The sequence below is a fragment of the Diuraphis noxia genome, unplaced genomic scaffold (genome assembly GCF_037042655.1).
Source record: "Diuraphis noxia isolate RWA-SAM2 unplaced genomic scaffold, SU_Dnox_SAM2 contig0003, whole genome shotgun sequence".
In the NCBI taxonomy this organism is placed as follows: Eukaryota; Metazoa; Arthropoda; class Insecta; order Hemiptera; family Aphididae; genus Diuraphis; species Diuraphis noxia.
In genome coordinates, this window is record NW_028301713.1 from 10,240,286 (window position 1) to 10,263,059 (window position 22,774).

The window sequence follows — 22,774 nt, forward strand, 5'->3', positions numbered from 1 at the left end:
TAAACATTTATATTTTAATCACGGGTGATTCTTAAAACATTCTAGAAAAATATACTCTTACAAGTTGTATATAAATATTAAATTTAATGAACCATATGGTAAATAATATTATGTCGATGATATAAGGTTTCTGTGTGCCTCTTGACTCTTGTTAATTAAATATACTTACTTAATGTGCATGTACATAGGTAATATTCTAAAAACATGTACAATGTTCATGCCTAAATAAGTCGGTCAACATTTGTAAATGTATATATGAAGAATGAATATTGATAATTTAATTTTAAGAGGTAGCCAATGGTCATCATAGGTAATGGCAATACAATGCATTGCTTTATCTAATTAATGTTTTAGAAATTAGAATAAATTAGAATAAAATATTACGTTTTTACGTAGAATTATTGCCTAATTCACCAAGTACCTAAAAATTAAAAGATAATAATTATTATAGTTGCATGTGAGATGTGCGTACTTTTATTCAATTCAAATTTCAATTGTTATATTTCTCGAAGGATTTGAACATGTAGTATAATCATAAGATATATAATGTCATATAATAGTCTTATTTCACTGTACATAGTCGTTAAAATGTACGCTGCTTACCTACATACAGAACTCAATTTATTGTTATTATAATATCCACAGTGTTTTGTGGTAGGTATATTCTTCCAGAAGCTAATAATAATAATAATATGACATCATGGGAGGGTGGATATTTACTAAACAGAAGATTACGCCGTTATTACAGGATTGCATGTCAATATTTTATTACCTAGGCAGCGCCTTTCACTTTATACTCGTATTTTTATTTATATTTTTAGTATGAAAATATAGACAGCCCTCGTCGTCAGTTAAACTAGAACATGTACCAACATGTAAAGCTTTAACCTACTTGTTCAAAATTGGCTTACATTATAAAATCAACATTAGATATTATTGTAACTGAATTACCGAGACAAAAATATCGCACTATATTAAAGCGTTTAACCTAACATTATTATATATTATGCTTAAATTATTCATTTGTATATGGATTCCCTATTTATCGATTAATAGATTTACACTAACTGGTATAAAAACAGTCTAATTTATAGGAATATCTAGTTTTGTAATAATATTTAAAAACATGTTAAGATGTATTTTCCTCCAAAAATTGACACCCTTAGATTTTGAAACAACTCTGGTTATGACTGACACAATTTTATTTATTTATGAACTTATATAATATTTAACTTATTATTTTATTTGGTATAGGTATTTACATATCTTATAATTAAAAAAAAAAACTGTATGTTTAATTAATAATTAGTAATTACTTATTTTGTATAAAACTACCGTAACTGGGTTGAGACTTGAGAATTTAAATAGTTAATAGAAATTATTATTTATTACATTATCTATTTTTACACGATTTGATTACTTGATATTCATGGTATTATTATAATATATAGGACAAATACCGTTTTTTCATTTAGGAACGTCATATCAATTATTTAAATCTCTAAAGTGTATGAAATCGTAGTAAAACGTCATATTATGTATTATTATGATTGTTGGAATTTGTTATGTGTGTATAGTGTTTTTATTGGTGGAAAATATATATTATGTATTTATATACATAAAGTGACGAAGGGAAGAGCCTTTTCCACTCTGTCACCCCCGAAGGCTGTCCCCACCACCAACTCCGCCTAGTTACATGGAAATCGGGAGCTGTTCGTGCCGTATATAGTATATAGTGTTTTATTAGCGCGTGTAGAAGCACGCGAATTTTGATCACGCTGAAGTTTAGAGCTGTACTTGCCGAGCTCAGTGAAGCACAAGAACTTACCAAGCTTTGACACATATTCACGCTCATTTTGTAGAATTATTATTAAAGGTATGTTATACTTTTATATTATGTATCACAAATATAATATTAAGTGTGTATAGTATTTACAAATTTTATACATCCAAATGCGTTTTGTATATTACTCATTATATTCTGTAAAAACAATAATAATCCTCTAAGGACTGCAACGGTTAGAACATATATATACATTTATGTTATACACATATTTACATTTTTTGATTTTTCGGTTTTTCGATATTTATCAAGGAACCATAAAAAATTACGACTAAGGATTTTGCTCACTTGATTACAAAATGTATTATACATTTCTATTAATACGTACGAAACTACACAAATAATATTTATATTTTTAATTTTATTAATTTAATCGATGTATAGTAGAACTATGTTAAGGCGCAGTGTCGTAATATATTAATAAACCTGTAGTAGAAAACGAGTAGATATTTGTACCATATTATACTAACTTTTTAAAGCAGTATGTATCAATAGACATATTGTATACTATTGATTCGTATATCCATCAGTCGTCCTAAATAATATACTCAATATACATAATATTATTATTATTAAAATATAAAATAATATTTGCTGTCAAAATTGAATAGAAAAAAATTTTTTTGTTTGATACGTATGCTTTCTATGCAGTCGTTTTCGGTTATGGAAAAGCTCATCATATAAATTATAAAATAAACATCATATAACAGTTATAGGTCGTATATACAGCCATACAGGTATGTATAGTTCATTTTTGGGGTCTCCATAAATACACGCGGACGTTTAGTTTATACATGTATTGCTCCGGAAATCGATGGATGACGTGCAGCGTGGCTTTGGGTGGAATATAGTAGTTTCCTGTTGTCTACCCCTCTTCCCACACAGTCTTTGAAACATACCGAATAATCGATTCTGCCCCATTTTGTTCGTGCATTATATGAATATATATGAATATATATATTTATGTTTTTGTGTGTTTAGGCACGATGTCAGTCAGTATATTATTACAATATGTATATATAGTATGTACAAGTATATTAGTATATATATATATGTTAAGTGTTTGACGCGCGCGATTCAATATAGTTACGATTCGCCAGTGGTGTGTATCGTGTATAAAGCGATGTACCTAAATGTTGTGATTGTCATTTTTAGGTGATCGCAAGAAACGGACGCATATAATACATATTTGAAAATGTATTATAACATATTATAATATAGCTTATAAAATATTATTGTTTTAAACGACAAAAACGTGATTAAATTATAATAATATACTTTCTTAAATAAATGCAAATATACATATATATTGCACGTAAATAATATAATTTTAACTAATACACACATGGCATCGCATAACTGCGATATACATTGTGAACACTAACCAAATTTACTAATAATAAAAAAATAACATGGACAGCCATCGTCGGAGTAGCATTATAGAACCCACGGGTGGTGGTTACGTACCGGATACAAGAAGTCAATTGAACACGGTAAGAGACGAATATTTTCACAATAATGCACTGCTAGAGGTATAAAACAGGTACCTATATGTCCTATATACAATTTGTATTCAGAAATATTATTGTAAACTGTATAATATGTGGAGCCAGGGATAGTCGCAACAAATATAATATTACGTGTATACTGTATAAAAATTATAGGAAGTAGATTTATCAACTTATATGAAAAAGTTTCGAAATTGTACAGTTATTCTTCGTCTGGGAATGAGCTAGCCGTTTTTTTTTCACGACGTTTTAATGACTTCAGTCATATTAAAATTATATATTTTATAATACACTGTTATAGTAAATTATGTATATAAACAGTCAGCAGATTGACAAAGAACACAAAGACTGTTATTAGAAAGTATCCATATTAATGAGTTAATTACGATAAATTATAATAATATGCTTGTTGGACTTAAATTTCGTATCATATCCCATAGTCGATATTTAGGGTGAAATTTTATCAATTAAACAGTTGTCTGAGACTTATTTTAGGTAGTTTACGGATCCAATAAGGCTGCACTTCGCACACAAAAATAATAATATTTATGAAGAATTAATCGTTCATGAATAGAATAACATAATTACAATACAATAGTTGCATAAAAAAAAAAAAAAAACACACAATATAGAATAGAGTCAATATTTACTCTTTACTAAGGCAGAATTTTTCTTTTTTGAAGAAGAAGAGTAGTATAATCTATAATTTTTTATGTATATATTACAGTAGAGGACAAATTAAAGTTAAAGTAATACAGTAATTTTTGCAAAATTAATTTTGTTATATGAAGATAACTATTTGGAAGAGTTCGCACAGTTATGTAATATATATATATATATATAGGTTTGTATTTTTTTCATTGTCAGACGACTGTACAAGCCAAGCCATCGCAGCAGAGGGCCCCTGAATTCGGTTCGAGACCGCCGCGGCCCGAATTCTATCAACAAAATCCATACGGCGCGCCCAACAGGCCACAGGGACAGCAGCAACGGCCACCGCCGCCGAGAACGTCAGGCGAAAACAAGGCCAGTCCCTGGAATCTTATTCGGCAAGCTCTGCCACCGGACGTCGGGGTCCGTGGTCCGGTACAGTTGCAGCAACAGCAACAACGTGGGCCTCCGCCGCAGAATTATAACAGCATCAACAACAACATGCAACAGAGACCACCAATGCAACAAGAACAGCAACAGTACAGGCAACAGTTGCCGATGCAGGAACGCCGTGGTCCTACGTCCCGGGTCACTGAAGACAGGCCGATGCCACAATTCCGGTCAGATAATGGTAGACAGGCGAGACCCGTAGGAGGCGGTGCTGATGACGACGAAGAAGTAGTGGTCAACTCTTCCATTAATCAACAGATGCAGCAACAGCAACAACCGACATTAAACCGAAGGGATTCTACGACATTTGCAAGCGGCCGAGCCGGTGACGGACCGGTTGACCCAAACAAGCAGTGGCAGCCGAGAGCGGTGGCGCCGGGAATGGTACCGTACGGTAAACCACAGCAACAGGAACAACAGTACGGTAGACAATCGTTGGTGATACCCGAGGGACAGGAGCAGACACGTTTTCCAGCGCAAGCAACCGGTGCGTACAACAACAGCCGGCCCACGGCCTCGCAAGAAGACGACGTTGGCCTCAACGGCAGTAGACAACCGGTGCAAATGCAAAATGGCATGCAAAAAATCTTGCAGCCACAACAACAACAGCCACAGAGACAACAACAGCAAAACTTGTTGACAAGACGGGACAGCGTGTTGGACGCGAGTACTGCAAAGGCCGGGACGGACATGATGTCGCGGAGGAACGACGGAATGGCCGAGTACGGTAGAAGGCCAACACTGGACTTGCAGGATGAAGGTGGCAACAGGTGGCAGTCGGAGCTTGTTGGTGGTGCCCGAAGACCGCCACCCGTGCAGGACTCTATACAAGATGATAGCAGACGGCCGGCTGCCGAATTCAAGAAAACGGAACAGGAAGACGTGAGCGGCAGACGTTTGACGGACTTCAAAACCATCAGACCAGAAATCGGTGCCGCCACCGAGTATGGCGCGGCCAGCAGACAGGTGAACGCCACGACCCGTCCGGACGACAGACCGCCTATGAGAGATTACGAACAGCCGCGGTACGAGCGCAAAGCGTTGTTGGAAAAAGATCAGCCTGTCCAGAGGCCGGCCGCGGTGGAGCACGGCAACCGTGCGTCGGAGCTTAGAAAGTTGCACTTCGAAGCCACTCATTTGAAACCGGTCAGGGAGCAACCAAATGCGGCCAACAACGACGGCAGGGTGGCTTCGGAGCGAGGTAGGGAGCCACCGACGAATGGGACGGGACCTAGGGATTACGCGGCGATGAAGTCCACCGGCGACGATGACCCGCCAAACGAACGGTACAGGGCGACCGTCACCGCGGCGGCGGACCGCGTTGCTGGCGGAGACGACAAGGTCGTGCCGCAGCCGAGTAAGAACTCCAGGCCCGATACTTTAAAAATAATTAAAGGTACTTTAAAGCTACTTTTCCCAGCAGATCGATCGCACGCACTTTTTATAGTCACCGGTACATTATTGCATAATACATATATTTTATTCGTTAATAATTGTACGAGCCCAAGTCCTATATAAATAACATTTTTTTTACGTTAACGCAATAATTACAAAGACGGACAAAAACCTGACGTAACAACATTGACAATTATTATGGTTAACATTATGAAGTACTAAATGCTAAAACTAATTTTGAATATTTGTCTTACACAAAATATAAATAATTTGTGACCGTTGTAGCAACGGCCAACGATACATCATTTTTCAAGTATGTGATGAGTTATATAGTATAACTCATGAGTTGATGAATTTTATGTGGAGAAGGCTATAGCCTGTAATTTGTTGGGTCTATATACAACATAATATAATCTAAACATATACGGACAGGGGGCTAAACTATATTCTGGTGGCTATTCATTGCCTCTCCCCATTATTATATGCTTATGGATATGCGGTGGTGTCGTTTTATCCTTTAAAATCGGCAATTTAAAAACACCGATGTAAAGCAACACACGTCACACACATGTATACACTTATACACTAAGTATACCTTCACCTTCCCCGCTCGTCGTACAAAAATACACAGATGTATAAAATAAATGGTATGAAAATCATGCGGTGTTCCAGAAAAACCAATATCGGGGTGTTTACTGGAAACACTTGTGATACTACACATTCGACACTACTGCACACGGATACTGAATCGTAGAATCATAAAGTACATAATATTTTGCACTCAATTTTATGATAAAAACTCATCATATTATTTAATTATTACGTATTACTTCATATTTATATATTATTATTTATTATATAACATAATTTATGTAGTTGTCATAATATTCGATAGTCATATGCTTTGATATGTTTTTACAAAAATATGTCATGCTTGCGTATAAGGTAATTGTTCATCAATAAAATTATGTTCCATAAATTATTACTGCTTAAACTCATAATATGATAGAACTATAGAAGTGTAACTATATAAGCGAATTATTAAAACTTATGTATATAATAGGTAATATATATTATATACCTACGTATTACTAAAGGTATATTATATCTAAAAATAATTTCAATATTGCACGCCTATATTATGATAATTATAGGTACTGAAATCCACAATAATGTTTTAAATATGTTTTATGTGTACATTATATGTATGTACGTATATAATAATAAAATATTTGTGTTAATAATACATTTGTTTTTGTCTGATTGTATTTTGCAGACAATGAACCACTCAAAGATTCATCAAACTCGAAAGTAAGTAAATAATTACAGTGTATTTATTGTTCAACTCTTTAATCGCTGTTGTAGGCCGTATATGTATCTATACGGCTACTACCACATATTAGATAATTCATATTTTAAGAGAACATCATCGTTTGTTGGTACACTGCAAAACCATCATTAAAAATTATACCTACGGGTTACAACTACAACAGTAATACGTTTAATACTATTGTCGACATACAGGGCGATCGTCAGAACGACAACGACGTGGGCAAGTCGCCGAGCAAAATCCCGAAAAAAGACCGTTCAGAATTGAAAACTCCCACCCGAGCTGTCACGCCAAAGTCTCCTGTTGAGGGCGTGACCGGACAGAAGAGTGAGTGACGGCGACCACCGGTTGTGATGGAATCGAATGACAAATTCCATCGATTGTTCATAACTAGGGAACGGATTTAAATGCTCAAAAAAACAAGAAAAATGCATTAAAAAATAATACGATTTAATGCCTTAAAAAAATGCTTTAACATCAAAAAATGCACTAAAAAATGCCCTAAAAAACTTTAAAAATGGGTTTATATTCAATAAAAACAAAATTTTGTATTTAAAACTTATAAAAAAACACATTATTATGAAAAATCTAATAAAAAATATTTAAATACAATACAAGCTTAATTAATTAACTTTAGATAAATAGTTTATCGTATCTTATCTCTTATCTTTACCTTAATGTGGGTAATGATCTGTTGTAACTTGTATGTATTTATTTTGTGTCTACACGTGTCAACAATAATTTCGTAATTTCGTAACATAATACACGTGTCAACAATAATTTCGTAATTTCGTAACATAATACATATTTAGGTATTTTAATTTTTTTTTAGAATGAACGTGGAAAAAATGTTGAAAAAATGACTTAAAAACCACAAAATGCACTAAAAATTTCAAAAAATGCATTAAAGTCTTAAAAATGCAAAATAAAAGTTACATTTTTTAATTCTTTGATGTATGAAATAAACGTTTTGCTTGGAAACCAATGTTTTCGGACATTCAGAAAAAAATGCAATTTGCATTCAAATCCGTTCCCTATTCAGAACTGTATAATGTGATATAATTATATTAATTTATTCATGCCATTTTGGTCGTATATAGAGTTGCCGATGAACAAAGTGCAAGTGGGATCTGCGCCATCACCGAATCTCAAGGTAGTCCGGTCAAAAGTCGGATCACTGCAGAACACCAGTCACAAACCGGGCGGTGGGCAAGTGAAAATCGAAAACAGAAAACTCGAATGGAAAGCCGGTACGAGGGTTGAGGCCAAAAACGATGCATACGTTCCCGGTGGCGGCGACAAAAAGGTACCTAAAAATAATTTGTATAGGTATTACCTATTATGGTATGAGGCCCGAAAAACGGCTGCACTCTATACCTACTACATATTTTTTAAGCTCGAAATTGCCTGTATGTGCTAATTATAGTAATTATGAATGATGTATTGCTTTGCACGCTGTGACCTGTGAATATCATTTAAATTTCAATAAATACATTTTTTTTTTATATATATATATATAGATTATAGCATTGAGTTTTATATAATATAATAGATATCTATGCTCAATGATAATAGGTATACACTACTATGCACAATAAAATATCATAGGGTACTATTAATAGGTATCACGCGACTACTTTTAGTAGTGCTAGTGCAGGCTATGAGTTAAAAAAGTATTTTGGAAAATTAAATCGAAATCAAAAATGTGGCTGTAGTGTTGAGTTTTTTGTTAAATGACGAGGAAATCGTGAAAACGGAAACGTTAATTAAGCACGCTAGTTTAACTTGCAGTATATCATATTATATAATATGATATCTTATTTCATCCCATCCCATTATTGTCATGTTATTATTTTCAATATTATTTATTTAATTTGAACTGTATTGCGATCAATTAACCTTTAACCAATGATGTTTATTTTTTTAGATTCAAAGTGTTAAGCTACAGTGGAACGCCAAACCTAAAGTAGGTTCACTGGACAACAAAACCCACAAACCTGGAGGTGGTGACAAAAAAATCGAAACCGTTAAGCTCGACTTCAAAGACAAGGCAAAACCAAAAATCGGGTCCAAAGACAACATTAAACACACTCCAGGCGGAGGAGCCGTCAAGGTAATGTTATAATAACAGTCGTGATATACAAATTAAAAATAACTTATTTTTTGAATTAGATTTTTGGTCTCTGAAATGATTGATTACATATATATTTGTAATTTGTAATTGTCATATTATATATGTGTCGTACTACTTGTATCGTCATCTCAATTATAAGTTATGATATAGTAGAAAATTTATTCGCTCTAATATACCACGATCCTTAAGATATAATATTGTTTTCTATTTTACTTTTTGCATTAAAAATGTCTTGCTTTTAGATATTTTTTGTGATCTCTCGAAAAAAAATCTTGTAAGCATACCTTAATGTATTTGTATTATAGGTAGGTAATTATACAAATATTTTAGTAATCAAGAATTAGATATTTGATATATTTTAAGTTCTCGACTATTTATGATGGTGTCCCGCAAGAATTTACCCATTGCGATATCGCACGAAATAATGGAGATATAAAAATTCTGATTTTGTAATAAGACTCACAGGGATAAGAACTACAATTATTTCATTTTTAAATTTATTTTTAAAAAGTAAATAAAAAAAAAAAATAATGTTTTGGTAAAAAATTTAAAAATTTATTTTTTTAATTTAATTATGTCCTAAAAAAATGAAAGATAGCCATTTTGTAATTTATTTTTACTAAAAATATTGACGTTACAAAATTTTGTTTTCATTAAATTCCTGATTTTTAATTTTTTTTTTCTAGTTTTAAAGAAATAAAATATGATAATAACTAGGCACACTGAAATTGTTCGGCCGGCCGTGCAGGCACGGCGCGGCGGGTGACACTACGCGGTGTTAAATAATTCACAATTTTTTCGAAACTAAAAAAAATTTTAAGTCAGGAAATTAATGAAAATAACATTTTTAAACGTCAATATTTTCAGAAAAATAAACTCTACAAAATGGCTACAGACTGTAACCTACAATCAATTTTTTTTTGGAAACAATTAAATAAAAATATATATTTTTTTAACTTTTTATCAAAAAATTAAAATATGAAATTATTGTAGTTCTTGTACCTGTGAATCTTATTATAAAACCAGAATTTTAATATCTCCATTATTTCGAGAGATATCGCAATGGGTAAATCCTCTTGCGACACACGACATTGTATATAGGTAGTAGCATCAAAAAACAAATTTTTAATTTAATAATTTAATACCTATATTTAATTATTTCAATCTGTTCATATTAAATTATTTTTGAAATTAAAGACAATTATCGAACTGTATTCGATTCGTATTTAATATTAAAAACGTAACCTTTCGATAAAATAAATTAACAATTATTTTGTGTGCCTAGTAAAATTCCATGAAAAAAATGAATAAACCTATATTTCGATATACCTATCTTATTAAAATTAAGGTGTGAAACATTATAATACATTCGCACAACCGACGAAATTTAAATATTTTATGACTTATTGATTTTTAAATATCGGTTTGTGCTATATTAATCAATAAGTAACTCGCACATACCATTTTAAAAAATAATTCCATACAAATAAAATATGTACACCTATCTATTTAAAACCACATCATTTGTGGAAAATATTGTTCATTTGACGTATATTGTATATTGTATATTGTATATTATATACAAATGTCAGTTATTATATTTGAATTTTGAGTTGTTAATTCATAATTTATTGCTTAACCATAAGTAATAAATATTTAATACGTATACCTGTCACTTCATAAGTGGCGTTAGAAATAGAACTGGAAGCGCAAAGTACACTCAAATAATAATAAAACCCCCAAGGTCACATTTGACGAATATCATTATTTTATAGCTTAATAATTTAAGTTATAATATCTGAACGATTTATTATTATTTTAAAACTACTTCCTATTTATAAGTCGGATTCTATTTTGGTGGATTTTATCTTTGGCCTGACGCCCTGACCCGTTTCATTTCAATGATGAGTAAACATTTACCTATTTATTTTTATTAAACATATTATAAGTAAAAGTTTAAAAAGAATGTTTTATTTTTTTCTGTAAGAAAATTATTATGTTTGTTCATGAAATAGTTCAGTGCATAATATTTTCTATAAAAATGATAGGTCATTTAAAAAAATAAAATGGTGGACCTTTCCTTATAAATTTGATTAAATCCCCTCCTGTGATCTGCAGAAATACCTAACTATGGTTGGTATTATAATTTATAATGTATTAGATATATACGTTAATACTAATTTATAACTTAAAATTAATATTTTATGGATTATTTACCTATTTTATTTTCAGATTCATAGTCTATTAAATGTACCTACCTAGTATTTATAATCAAATAGCATTGTTTTCAAGTAAATAAAATAATAAATTATAGTACTATAAAACCTTATGTAATATTGGTAAAATAATACTAGGAGATGCCTATCCCGATAAAGTAGTAATAATATTACAAAGAGTCTAAAATATTGTATTGGAATTATGTGTTTTTTATAATTTTTCTAAAGGTTTATTAAAATGCTATGTTTTCGCTTTTGTTTAAAACTGTATTTCGAACAGATTCTAATAACTGTCATATAATGATGACCTCGTCTTATTATTATTGTTCACCAAGAAGGTTGTGTAATTTTTTTTTTATGGAAAACGATATTTTAATTTTCTAGAGCCAATCCATAGAATTATTAGAAAAGGAATCGCACGACGTGAGTAAATAAATTAGGTCGCAAAACGCGTATGTACCTATATTTATGTATGTACAATGTGTATAGTTATATATACATATAGCAGGAGGTACCTACTCGTAATATATAACTATCATATATATTCACCAAATCACAGCGCTTAAAGCATATTATATACATAATATATATTTAGGGCGGTAAAATATACCTATAGAATATGCAAAACTGTTTGTACAAACGAGTGTGCGTGTTCATGTCTTACACTGCAATACTTATTTATAATATTTTATTATACACTGATTGTTCTGTGTTCATTTTTTGGTCTCTGCAAATATTTATACATACGTATATCAAATACCTATATGGCTATATCGTTTTGAGTGTTTTTAAGTTTTCGGACGTATACAGCAATCCGTTTCAGATTAAGTTACGCAGGGCAAAAGAAGAAATTCGCGTTACAGAAGACAAAAATGTTACCTACGATTTGTATTACTTATAATCAATATCCATCAATCAGTCCACCTTAAAGTTTTATAATTTCATTATGTGTGAATGTTGCAAACGTCGTAAATGGCGGTATCTTCCTAGTCGAAATATTAAATAATATATAATGTAGGTACCCTATTTATGCTTATTTTTATAATTTACATGAAAATTGTAAGCTAGCTGGTGGAGTGCAAGTGCAATACAATTTACATGCCGTGCTTATATGATACCTAAGAATGAAAGAGTCTAGAATTGATGAGAAAATTCATCGAAGGTCCGAACCGGCTCTAATATTATAGTATGGACATCATCCGCAAATTACCATTTAGACTTAAGAGAAATTCAACTATAATTTATACCTTTGAGAAAAAAAAATGGAATGAGTAAGCCTGGTGAATTACTCTGTATACGGTGGTTGTATATCAATAAACCTTCATCAGTAGATAGTTCGTCATCATAAACATACACACATAAAATAAAACTAAAAGTAATATTCGCGATAACGGATTGCTGCGCTATAGAAATGTACCAACGCTGTTCTCGTTTTACGTGCACATAAATCGCACATAAAATACATATTTATTATTATTATTATAACGTACTTATCATGTTATTAAACGCGTATTTTATGAATATATAGATAGAGGATCAAAAATTGGACATAAAAGCCCAGAGCAAGGTAGGATCGTTGGACAACATGAAACACAGACCTGGTGGTGGAGAGGTGAAAATATTCGATGACAAGAGTTACATAAAACAGACGAACGCGGGACAAATCGGAACGCCAACAAAAACACAGGTAAAATATTAATATATTATTATCTTTTATTAATAGGCAATAGGCATTATTATTTTATTAACGTTTGTATATTTAGGCAATTTTTAAGTTTATAGTAGAGGCACTTATAGGTAATATGGCCATTGTTCTAACGTAGACTCGGCATGTACCTGAGCTAACATTATTTGGCGTCAATAGTTAATGTTTTTAAAATAAATTTTGTATTTTTTTTTTTTAAATTCAAAGACGACCTTTTTATAAAATAAAAATAATTTTTCTTGCTGATCATTCACAATAACTATAGAAATCTAGATGAACGGATTTAGTCATAGGCGCACATAGGGTGTGAATTTAGGGGGTGCTGAAATAATTTATAGTACACAGACCCGTGGGGAGCGAAGCCCCCCACTACACCACCCTAATACTATAATAATTGCATTGCAATAATTATAAATTTTATTAAAAATAAAAATAAATATTTTGTAATTATATTAAAAGTTATAATAACATGTAATCATTAATTATTAATGTTAGACAAAATTTAATTTTCTGTTTGATATTGCAAATGTTTGCATTATAATTTCCCCCTCTATTTTATTGGTAAGATCTCTCTCAATGCTAAGCGTAGATAGCTTGGTAAATCTTTCTATCTTTCTTGGCCCATATTGGTGCGTAACCAGTTTTTCAATCTACGCATAGCTGAGAAGGAGCGTTCACACGTTGACGAAGAAATTGGAATTGTTATTCCCAATAGCTTACAGACATTTGGAAACGAACTTTTATAACATTTTTTCATGCCTTCATATATAAAGCTGGCTGGTAGACTATTCATTAAAACCATCATTTCTGCTGATAAACTAACTGTTGATATTTTCAAAATATCCTGATATACATAAACAGATTTATATAATAATATTTCAAAAGATATGACTATGTAATAAATATTTTAAATAGTTTATGCGGTGCTAATTTTAAACCTGGGAGTGCTAAGCACCCTCCTATGTGCGCCTATGGATTTAGTACAAATTATACATTTGGTAGGTAAGTACCTATATAAGTATACATATACATCCCTATTTTCAAATGTTAATGCCAAACCTAAAACTTATTGTACCAAAAATTCTAGTAGAAAACATTAAAACAATTAGATTTTTTCTTGAATAATTAAGTATTAACTTGAAAGAACTTATAATCATTTAAAATAACACAACTGATATGGATAACGAGTAACTTATTGATTTGTTCAATAACTGTTTTCGAAATATTTTTATAATTATATTAATCATATTCGTTTACATAATACCTATAATAGGTAAGTTATAGATATTAAACAAACAATTTATTCTATATTTCTTTAATCACAAACAAGGTCTACCCATAATTATTATAATCAATGGCCTATAATTATACAACTATTAATTTATTATATTTATTTTTAACCACTACATTTAATATTATTTTCACATCTCCTTTGAGGGCTTAATTTGACACTAAACGTATGTATCGAAAATCACAACATTTGTATAAATCGCACAGCTTTAATGATTATTTACAGAGCTCGAGATCATCGCAGGCCGGCAATGTAGCTGAACAAGAAATTTAGAAAACCATCATCATCACTTCATAAGCGTTATTTTGTTATTACGTATTTCATACTTGAAGTACACATTATATAATAATAATATAATATAGTATTAATGCTTTTGATAAGGCTCTATTAAAGCCAGAGCACATATTATCAAATATTGATTATTACTGAATAATATGTTTGCACTACCGTAAAACACTCACTGGTACTTGTACGTATTAATAATAATCTAAAGTAAAAAGCATCTTTTGTACTAAGTTTTATCAATTTTAAAATATAACTTTATTATATCTTTTTGTAACACTACAACAATATTGTCGTTATTGGGTTTCATTGTTGCATAGCTCCGGAGGAGTTCTAGTTTGAAAAGTCCATTAAGCATGAAGTTATATAGCCCTGATGAACGACCCAAAAGCCATGTGAAAATTGTCGTTACACCAACAAGTGAGGAGGATTTGTACAATAAAATAGCAACAAGCAACAGTAAAGAAGGACCTAGGCGATCAGCATACATAAGATCACCTTCACTACACAATGACATAGTTATACCCGAAGAGGCAGTTAAAACTAAAAAATGATAAGATGTCATCAATAATTAAGAATTATATATTTGTCCATCTACTGTGCAGAACATTTTTATAAAAACATTCCAGATGTGGCATAGGGTTACTACATTTACAGTTCCTGACATTAGCAGCATAGTTGAGATGTTGGGTTTTAATGTTTTAGATATATGGTACAATATGCACATTGTGTGATGATAATGATAATAATAAGAATAATAATAATAAATAAATAAATGGCTTAATTCGAATACTGATACAAAATCAAAATATAATACAGTAAGTACAAGAGTAATAATGGGATAAATTGCATATTTAACTAAACAAAAATTAATAAGGGAAAAAAAATCAAAACAAAATTCAATACATAATAAAGTAAAATTTTTAACAAAAAGAAAAAAAAATGGAATACATTTATCTTGTTACAGGTTTGAACTTGTGTCGATTATTTTTTATACATATGTTTTTGGCCCAAAGCAAGTCATAATATTAACTTCAATTTTAACTTTTGGTCAATGGTTGTATTTTACTAACTATTTACACTTTAAAATTTAAAATTTAATTTGGTATAACTAGAATGTCCTCAACACTCCAAAATAAACCAGATATTCATAACTCACTAAAATAAAAGTTAAAAATTATCGATATTATTTAAGGTGTTTCCGGTAGAGATGCCAGTCTTAAACTATGAAAATAATCCATTTCCAATATTTTTTCAGCCGACATTCTGTTTGCCGGATTGTAGGTACACATTGCCTGTTATTAAAGAAAAATACATTAATTATAATAATAAAATTATTGTTACTTATATTTAATTATCTTTAAGAATAACTAATAAGCTTATATTATTGATTTAATTTTCACATTATTGAGAAATGTGGTATTTTATAATCTGGGATTAAGAAAAAACAAACGATAATTGATTGATAATTATAATACTAAAACTAACAATATTTTCATATACACATAATTAAAAAATGGTAATTTAGAATCTAAGATGTGATTAATTTCCAATATAATAATAACATTCAGTATTTTATATGTATGATATAACACAGGAAATAAATCTTAGAGTAAATATTTTCTTAGTTTCACTTATATCTAATTATAAAACATTCAAAATAAAATAATAGTTAATATGTAATATAAATATTTGATGTACCTATCAAGAGATTTTGCTATACTTTTTAATTCTTCAGTCAGATAATATCAGTTTTATTGGATACCACTATTATATTTTAAAATTAATAAAATAAATGTAATCTAAAATCTTGTATCAATGGAACGAATGATATTCTTTCAAATAATTTTCTAACATTTAAAATTGATCAAAATCAATGTTAAGAGGATGCCACATCTGCATGTATTGTCTCCATCGTACAAGTGGGTAGCATAGGACATTTTATGCTCAGTAGATTACATTTATCTCTGTTAGTTTGAAATTTAGAGTGAATTGACCTATCATACAAATTATCTAGGGAATCTCATGGGCTTTTTATATTTTAACTTTTAAGCGAGTTATGAGTATTTTTAGATATACAAACAATTTACAATTTTAAAATATTCCTAACTCGCTTTAAAATAAAATTATTATAAAAAGTCCATGAGATGCCCTAGATAATAATCTTGCCTTTAATTTTTATGATAGGAATGATCAGATTCACTCTTAATTTTAAACTAACGGAGATAAATGTGATCTGCTGAGCCTAAAATTTTCTATACTACGCACTTGTATGACAGAGACAACACATGTGAGTGTGGCGTTCTCTTAAGAACCATCAATGATGATACTACAATTACCATGTGGTATTAATAATAAATTAAAATAATAACATCATTATTAAAATTCAAAACACTATTATACCAATAGGTATAACGATGAAATGAATAATAATATTTTTATAACATTCATTTCATTACTTAACTAGCACATATTTTTATTTTTTATGTGACTGTAGTTATTATTTATTTTACCTTTTTTGATTTTAATGTTCTTATATTATTAGTATTTTTATTATTCTGTTAATAAACACTCTTACTCACATAAAAAACATTTTGTTGATCTTTATCAGAGAGTTCAGGTAAGAATTCTTCAATGAGACGTGCTTCCCATAGAGGAAATAATGGTTTAAAATCTGGTAATTTATGTACTCCAGGCCATGTAACATCTGTTGGAGTTCCGAGAGTCCGAAAAATTCTAAATAACTGGTCAATTTCTGAATCGCCCGGAAATAATGGCCTCAAAGTCATCTGTTTAAACATAATAAAAGCAGAAAGTTTGACTTATCATTTTTATATATTATGGATTAATCTTTTTTTTTTAAATTTTTGTAGAATTTTACAGTAGAAAAATAAATGCATTTTAAAGACTCACCATTTCTGTGAATATACACCCAAGGCTCCAAAGATCTACAGCCATGGTATACACCTTAGCTCCTAATAATATCTCAGGTGCTCTATACCACAAAGTTATAACTTCATGTGTATAGTTACGCAGGGGAAATGAAAATGCTCTAGCTAATCCAAAGTCTGCCAATTTGATTATACCACCAGCAGTATTTACCAAAAGGTTTTGTGGCTTCAGATCTCGATGAACTATGCGATGAATATGACAATATGCTAACGCATTTAGTATTTGGTATAAGTAACTCTGAAAGTTGAAAACAGTTTTATAAAAGCATCCTCAAAAACATCAAAAAATATATGTAAATCAAGTTAAAATAAAATAAAATTAATAACATTTTATCCTAAAAACTGCATTAAAGATATGTGGCAAGAAAAGTCAAATGAAGTCAAAGTCAAATTATTTTATTTTAATTATGTGATACTTGTGCAAGTATACCTACAAAAAAAAAAAAAATTTAAAAACAAAAACTGGGCAAGATAAATGCATAAAATTATCATGAGCTATTAATGTGGATACTTATGATCAGGGCCCAGGAATGATATGGAAGAACTGTGAAAACATTCCACAATTATTAATGGTTCTAAATGAAAAAAATGGCTGTTGGCCCGAAAAACATTTTTATTTAATTTATAAATTTATAGATAAATATTAAATAATGAAATAATTATTTTCTCAAGCTAATACAAATATAAAATTTTACATTATTTAAAAACTACTTTTTTTCTTTCAAGTAAATTTATCTACAAATTCAAATAAAAATAAGTAGATAACCACTTTGGTATTAAGTAGAAGTTATACATGCCTAGTCATTTAGTAGGTACTGTAGTGGATTTGTTAAATTTTAATTCAATGATAAATTACTATAATATATAATGAATAATGATTCTGAGTAAAGACGGTCTAAGTATACTAATAATGATATTAAAATGTTAGTTTAATTTTTTAGTATTAGGTACAAGACCATTTTAAAATGACTGAGAATTATCAATTCTTATTTCTCAAAAGTACCCACTAGATCCAATTTACTAAAAGAAACTCTATCAAAGTTGATCTTTTTTACTAGAAAATGTGTCTTCAAACACAAATATAAAAATCATATATCATTGTAAAATCAATATATTTATTGTTATGCTTAAGCATAAAAAAAAAAAAACTGTTATAATATTAAAATATTTTAAATATTAATAATATTATATTATATATTACTTATAATATTAATATTAAAAACTGTCAAGTAGGCAATCACTTATCTATACAGTATTAGATATCTAGTGCAGTGGTTTATAACTGGCAGGTCACGAATAACTGTGATGTGTGTCACCAAAAATATTGTATATTTATATTGTATGTGATCAAAGTATAAATATATGACATTATTATGACGTTATGAGGTGATGATACAAAACATATACCAGAAAAATTACTGTGAAGATAGTCTCATTCTAAATTTACATATAGATTTAAAATTTATGTTTTTTTTAAAATCAATTACTTATTTTAAATGTGTTTCCAATTGTATGCATCTAAATAAGGGTATTTTTTTAAAAACAAGGTTGAAAAACATTGGTGTAGGGCATCTTGTCATAGAGTAGGTCAGGTCAGTGTAATGAATGTAAAATTATTATGAATGAAGGCGGTTTTACTTTTATTTGACCTAAGTTCCAAAGTTATTAAACAATTATTTTAATAATAATATAAATATTTTATCAAGTTTTTTTTTTTTAATTTCTAAATATTTTTACTTTTAACCCTTAAAGTACAAACTATTGTCCTATTTGGAAAAAGAAACAATTCTTAAAGTTGAAAATCAAATGATTTTTTCTACCATAAATAGTGTCATCAAACACAAAACAAAAATTTAAATTTAATAAACCACAATTAAGATGCTATATTTATAAAAATATAGTCACATGTTTTAAACCTAAAAATAAGTGTTTTACTGTTGTGAAATAAATAAACTACGTTTTGATAAATTATATTTGAAATTTTTTATACATCTATATGTATATATCTATTGTAATAATAGTATAAAATACATAAGTTGTATATCATTTTTTAAGAATATGAGGTGTACCAGTAATGGTAAGCCAACTTAAAGTTCCTACAATTGACATTTTCGATAAATTATAATTAAAAAAAAAATGAGAATTTCAATTTCTAAATAAAGTAGGTAGGTACATAAAAATTATTTTTATTTAATTTAGTTTAAGATTAAATCTAAACAGAAATTATTTATTTCATTAATATGTATTTATAAACTGAACAGGAATTATTAATAAAATTTTTATTAAACCAGATTGATGGTGTTATATTATGGTAATTAGTAGGTTTCTAAAATTATATTTTTGTGATTTGTTCTCACCTTGATTTGAGGTTCAGGTAATCCAAATCCAAATTCTTTTCTGCGCAATTCTAATACTTTTTTTAAATCATAGTCCATAAATTCAAATACAAGAAACAATTTCTTGTCAGACATAATGACATCATAGAGTTTGACGACATTTTCATGGTTTATTTCCTTCAACAATGAAATCTCTCTCATGGCTGTCGAAGGTACACCTTCTGCACTTCTGTACAATTCATGAAAAACAGTTAAATCATACATAAACAGAAATAAGGTACTAACAGTCAAGTGGACAAAATTATTTTGATGCTGGCAGATATATTAATATGACAAATGGCCAAGTGATGACTGGGATAATGGCAAGAATAAACCAACCAAGACTAAACCGGGTAGTTGTGGAAAAAAAAACTTACGACTCCATTCTGACTTTTTTCAGAGCAACAAACTTGTTGGTCTGCTTGTCTAGCGCTTTGTACACAACCCCATACGTCCCTTCGCCAATCTGCTCCAGCTTGTCATAGTTGACGTTGATGCTGACGTTTTTCGTGGGACCTTCTTTCACAAACTGTCTGCTTTTCAAGGCGCTCTGCAAAAAAAAAAAATTTCGCAAGACGTGTCACGCGAAGGCTCACACACACACACACACACTCAACCACATACATATAGGTAGGTAAGTGGTTAGGTATTTATTGTAATATGTGTCGGGTATAAATATAAATAATATTATGTAAAAATAATAAATTATTTCTATTGTGTACAAAAAACAAACCTGCATGACTCGTTGGCCGCCGTGTAGGGATAGGCTGTAGGTGTCACGAAACGTAGTGAAAAGAATACGAATTGCGGAAAAACAACTACGATGAAAAAAAAATTGCGTCCGGTGAAATTCGCAGAGGAGAAGGTGGCGTATAGTCAACGAGTAAAGAGACGACGTAAGACTTGAAAGGAGAAAAAAAAATAGTTAATGTAAACATTGTAAACAAATGCTCGATGATAAAGTCAGATTTTCCCGCCGTTTTCACATTCGCACATGCACCGAGACGGACTGGGCCAGTGCTACCAGACGGCCGAATCGAAATAACAGCTGAAAAATCCCGCCGTAAGCAAGACTCGTATGAAAATGTATATTGCAATAAAATATAATAATTGTATAGGTACGGCATAAAATAATGAATTAACCTAGACATATATTATTTTCATTAATATTATTTTTGTCCCCTCAACTTTGACATTATTACCTCCATATTACATCGGGCACATTTCCCGGAATCGTATATATGTTACACATTTTACACATCACGTAGCTAACCTGCAGTAACCCCTATATTTAATTATTTATTTATTTAATTAATTTACGCCGGTCGGCATTTACATATTGGTGATGGAGTTAATGGAGAAAATTTTTTTAAATTGTATAAATGTGAAAATTATAGATAACATAGATAGTATATTCAATTTAACATAAAAATAACTTAATAATTAACATTACTAAAAAATAGGTATGAAGTTAAGAAGTTAACAGCATCCTAATCCTGAACGTGGCAATGAAACTAAGATACGAAGAAATATAATTTTGTACAAAATGAAATGCATATATATTGTAGAATATTGTATAAAAGCATTGTTGTTTACAAAAGATTTAAAAATATCATTTAAAATAAGTAGGTATACCGTATACAAAGTTTTAAATGCCACATAGAATTATTATTGTATTAATCATTGTTATAAGTAACACTTATAACTTATATATAATGTAATATAAAATAAATTTTAATCCACTTAATATAATAACTAATTTCAAATGAAAAATAAAATATTTTTTAATAAAACTATTTATACGTAATTTAATATTTTTTAAATTTTAATTCGTAACGTGCAAGATAGGAAAAAGCGATGGATTTCAAAAAAAATAAAATAAAAATATATACAGCATTAAAAAATGTAATTTAAATAATATTTCATATCAAGAAGTCAAGACGCATTTAGTATGTAAGTACCTTAAAAGAAATTAAACTTACATATATAGAATATACACAACAAACACACAAACTAATAATTAAATGGTTATCAACGGACAAGAGGTAGTTGTTACTAATTGTTTTGATTTAAACAATTTTTGGGACTAAAATCTAATAACCGCACGAAGCATTCGGAGCTTTTAATGTTATCAATTTGTTGCTTGTTTGAATTGAGGGTTTGAGACAAGAATAAAAAAGTGTGTAGTGAGTATATGGTTGGACCATTAAGGAAAATACGACCATATTCAAAAGCAATAAAATAAAACATAAACGGATTTTGAAAATAATGGTAAAATAACTATTAACTATCAACTGTTTATACTCTGTCTTACACCTGTTTTGTTACTAGTAATAATTCAAAAAAGTAAAAACATTATTCGAAGATACCATTTTGTAATTTCTTATATTTCTTATATCTACTAATGCGCAGTGAAATTCTATAAAAATGTTATGTTAATTAAATATATTATATAGCCAATATAATAGCTACTTATTACTTTTAGTAATCATTAATTATTAGGTTATACTGTTTATAGATTGAAACGGAACCATTCGTGAGGCGTTGGAAATAGGGACCGTGGACCCTGGTACCAAAAATTGATAGTCTAAAATGTTCCGACGCTTGTTTACCCGATAACTGTTACGTTTATGACGAGGATGA

General features: G+C 29.8%; 2 protein-coding genes across 6 annotated transcripts; one reads left to right on the top strand and one right to left on the bottom strand.

Annotated features, from left to right (window-relative positions):
• The first annotated feature begins 2,973 nt into the window (after positions 1–2,973).
• Positions 2,974–16,100, top strand: tau (microtubule-associated protein tau). Of its 5 annotated transcripts, none has more exons than XM_015515011.2 (9): positions 2,974–3,336; positions 4,219–5,848; positions 7,124–7,158; positions 7,372–7,504; positions 8,278–8,483; positions 9,105–9,290; positions 11,912–11,950; positions 13,056–13,214; positions 15,126–16,100. In XM_015515011.2, the coding sequence occupies exons 1-9, from the start codon at positions 3,256–3,258 to the stop codon at positions 15,357–15,359; spliced, it is 2,703 nt and encodes a 900-aa protein (XP_015370497.2). In that variant the 5' UTR covers positions 2,974–3,255; the 3' UTR covers positions 15,360–16,100. The 5 variants fall into 5 exon arrangements, with proteins under 5 accessions (XP_015370497.2, XP_015370501.2, XP_015370499.2 ...); XM_015515015.2 differs by lacking the exon at positions 15,126–16,100 and adding an exon at positions 14,730–15,093 and having other exon boundaries at positions 3,024–3,336; XM_015515013.2 differs by lacking the exon at positions 15,126–16,100 and adding an exon at positions 14,749–15,093 and having other exon boundaries at positions 3,047–3,336.
• Positions 15,370–21,075, bottom strand: LOC107166377 (cyclin-dependent kinase 2-like). The gene is made up of 6 exons (XM_015515016.2): positions 20,865–21,075; positions 20,509–20,681; positions 20,114–20,321; positions 17,719–17,994; positions 17,388–17,594; positions 15,370–16,100 (listed from the first exon to the last, which is right to left on the bottom strand). The coding sequence occupies exons 1-6, from the start codon at positions 20,868–20,870 to the stop codon at positions 15,996–15,998; spliced, it is 975 nt and encodes a 324-aa protein (XP_015370502.1). The 5' UTR covers positions 20,871–21,075; the 3' UTR covers positions 15,370–15,995.
• Positions 21,076–22,774: the final 1,699 nt, after the last annotated feature.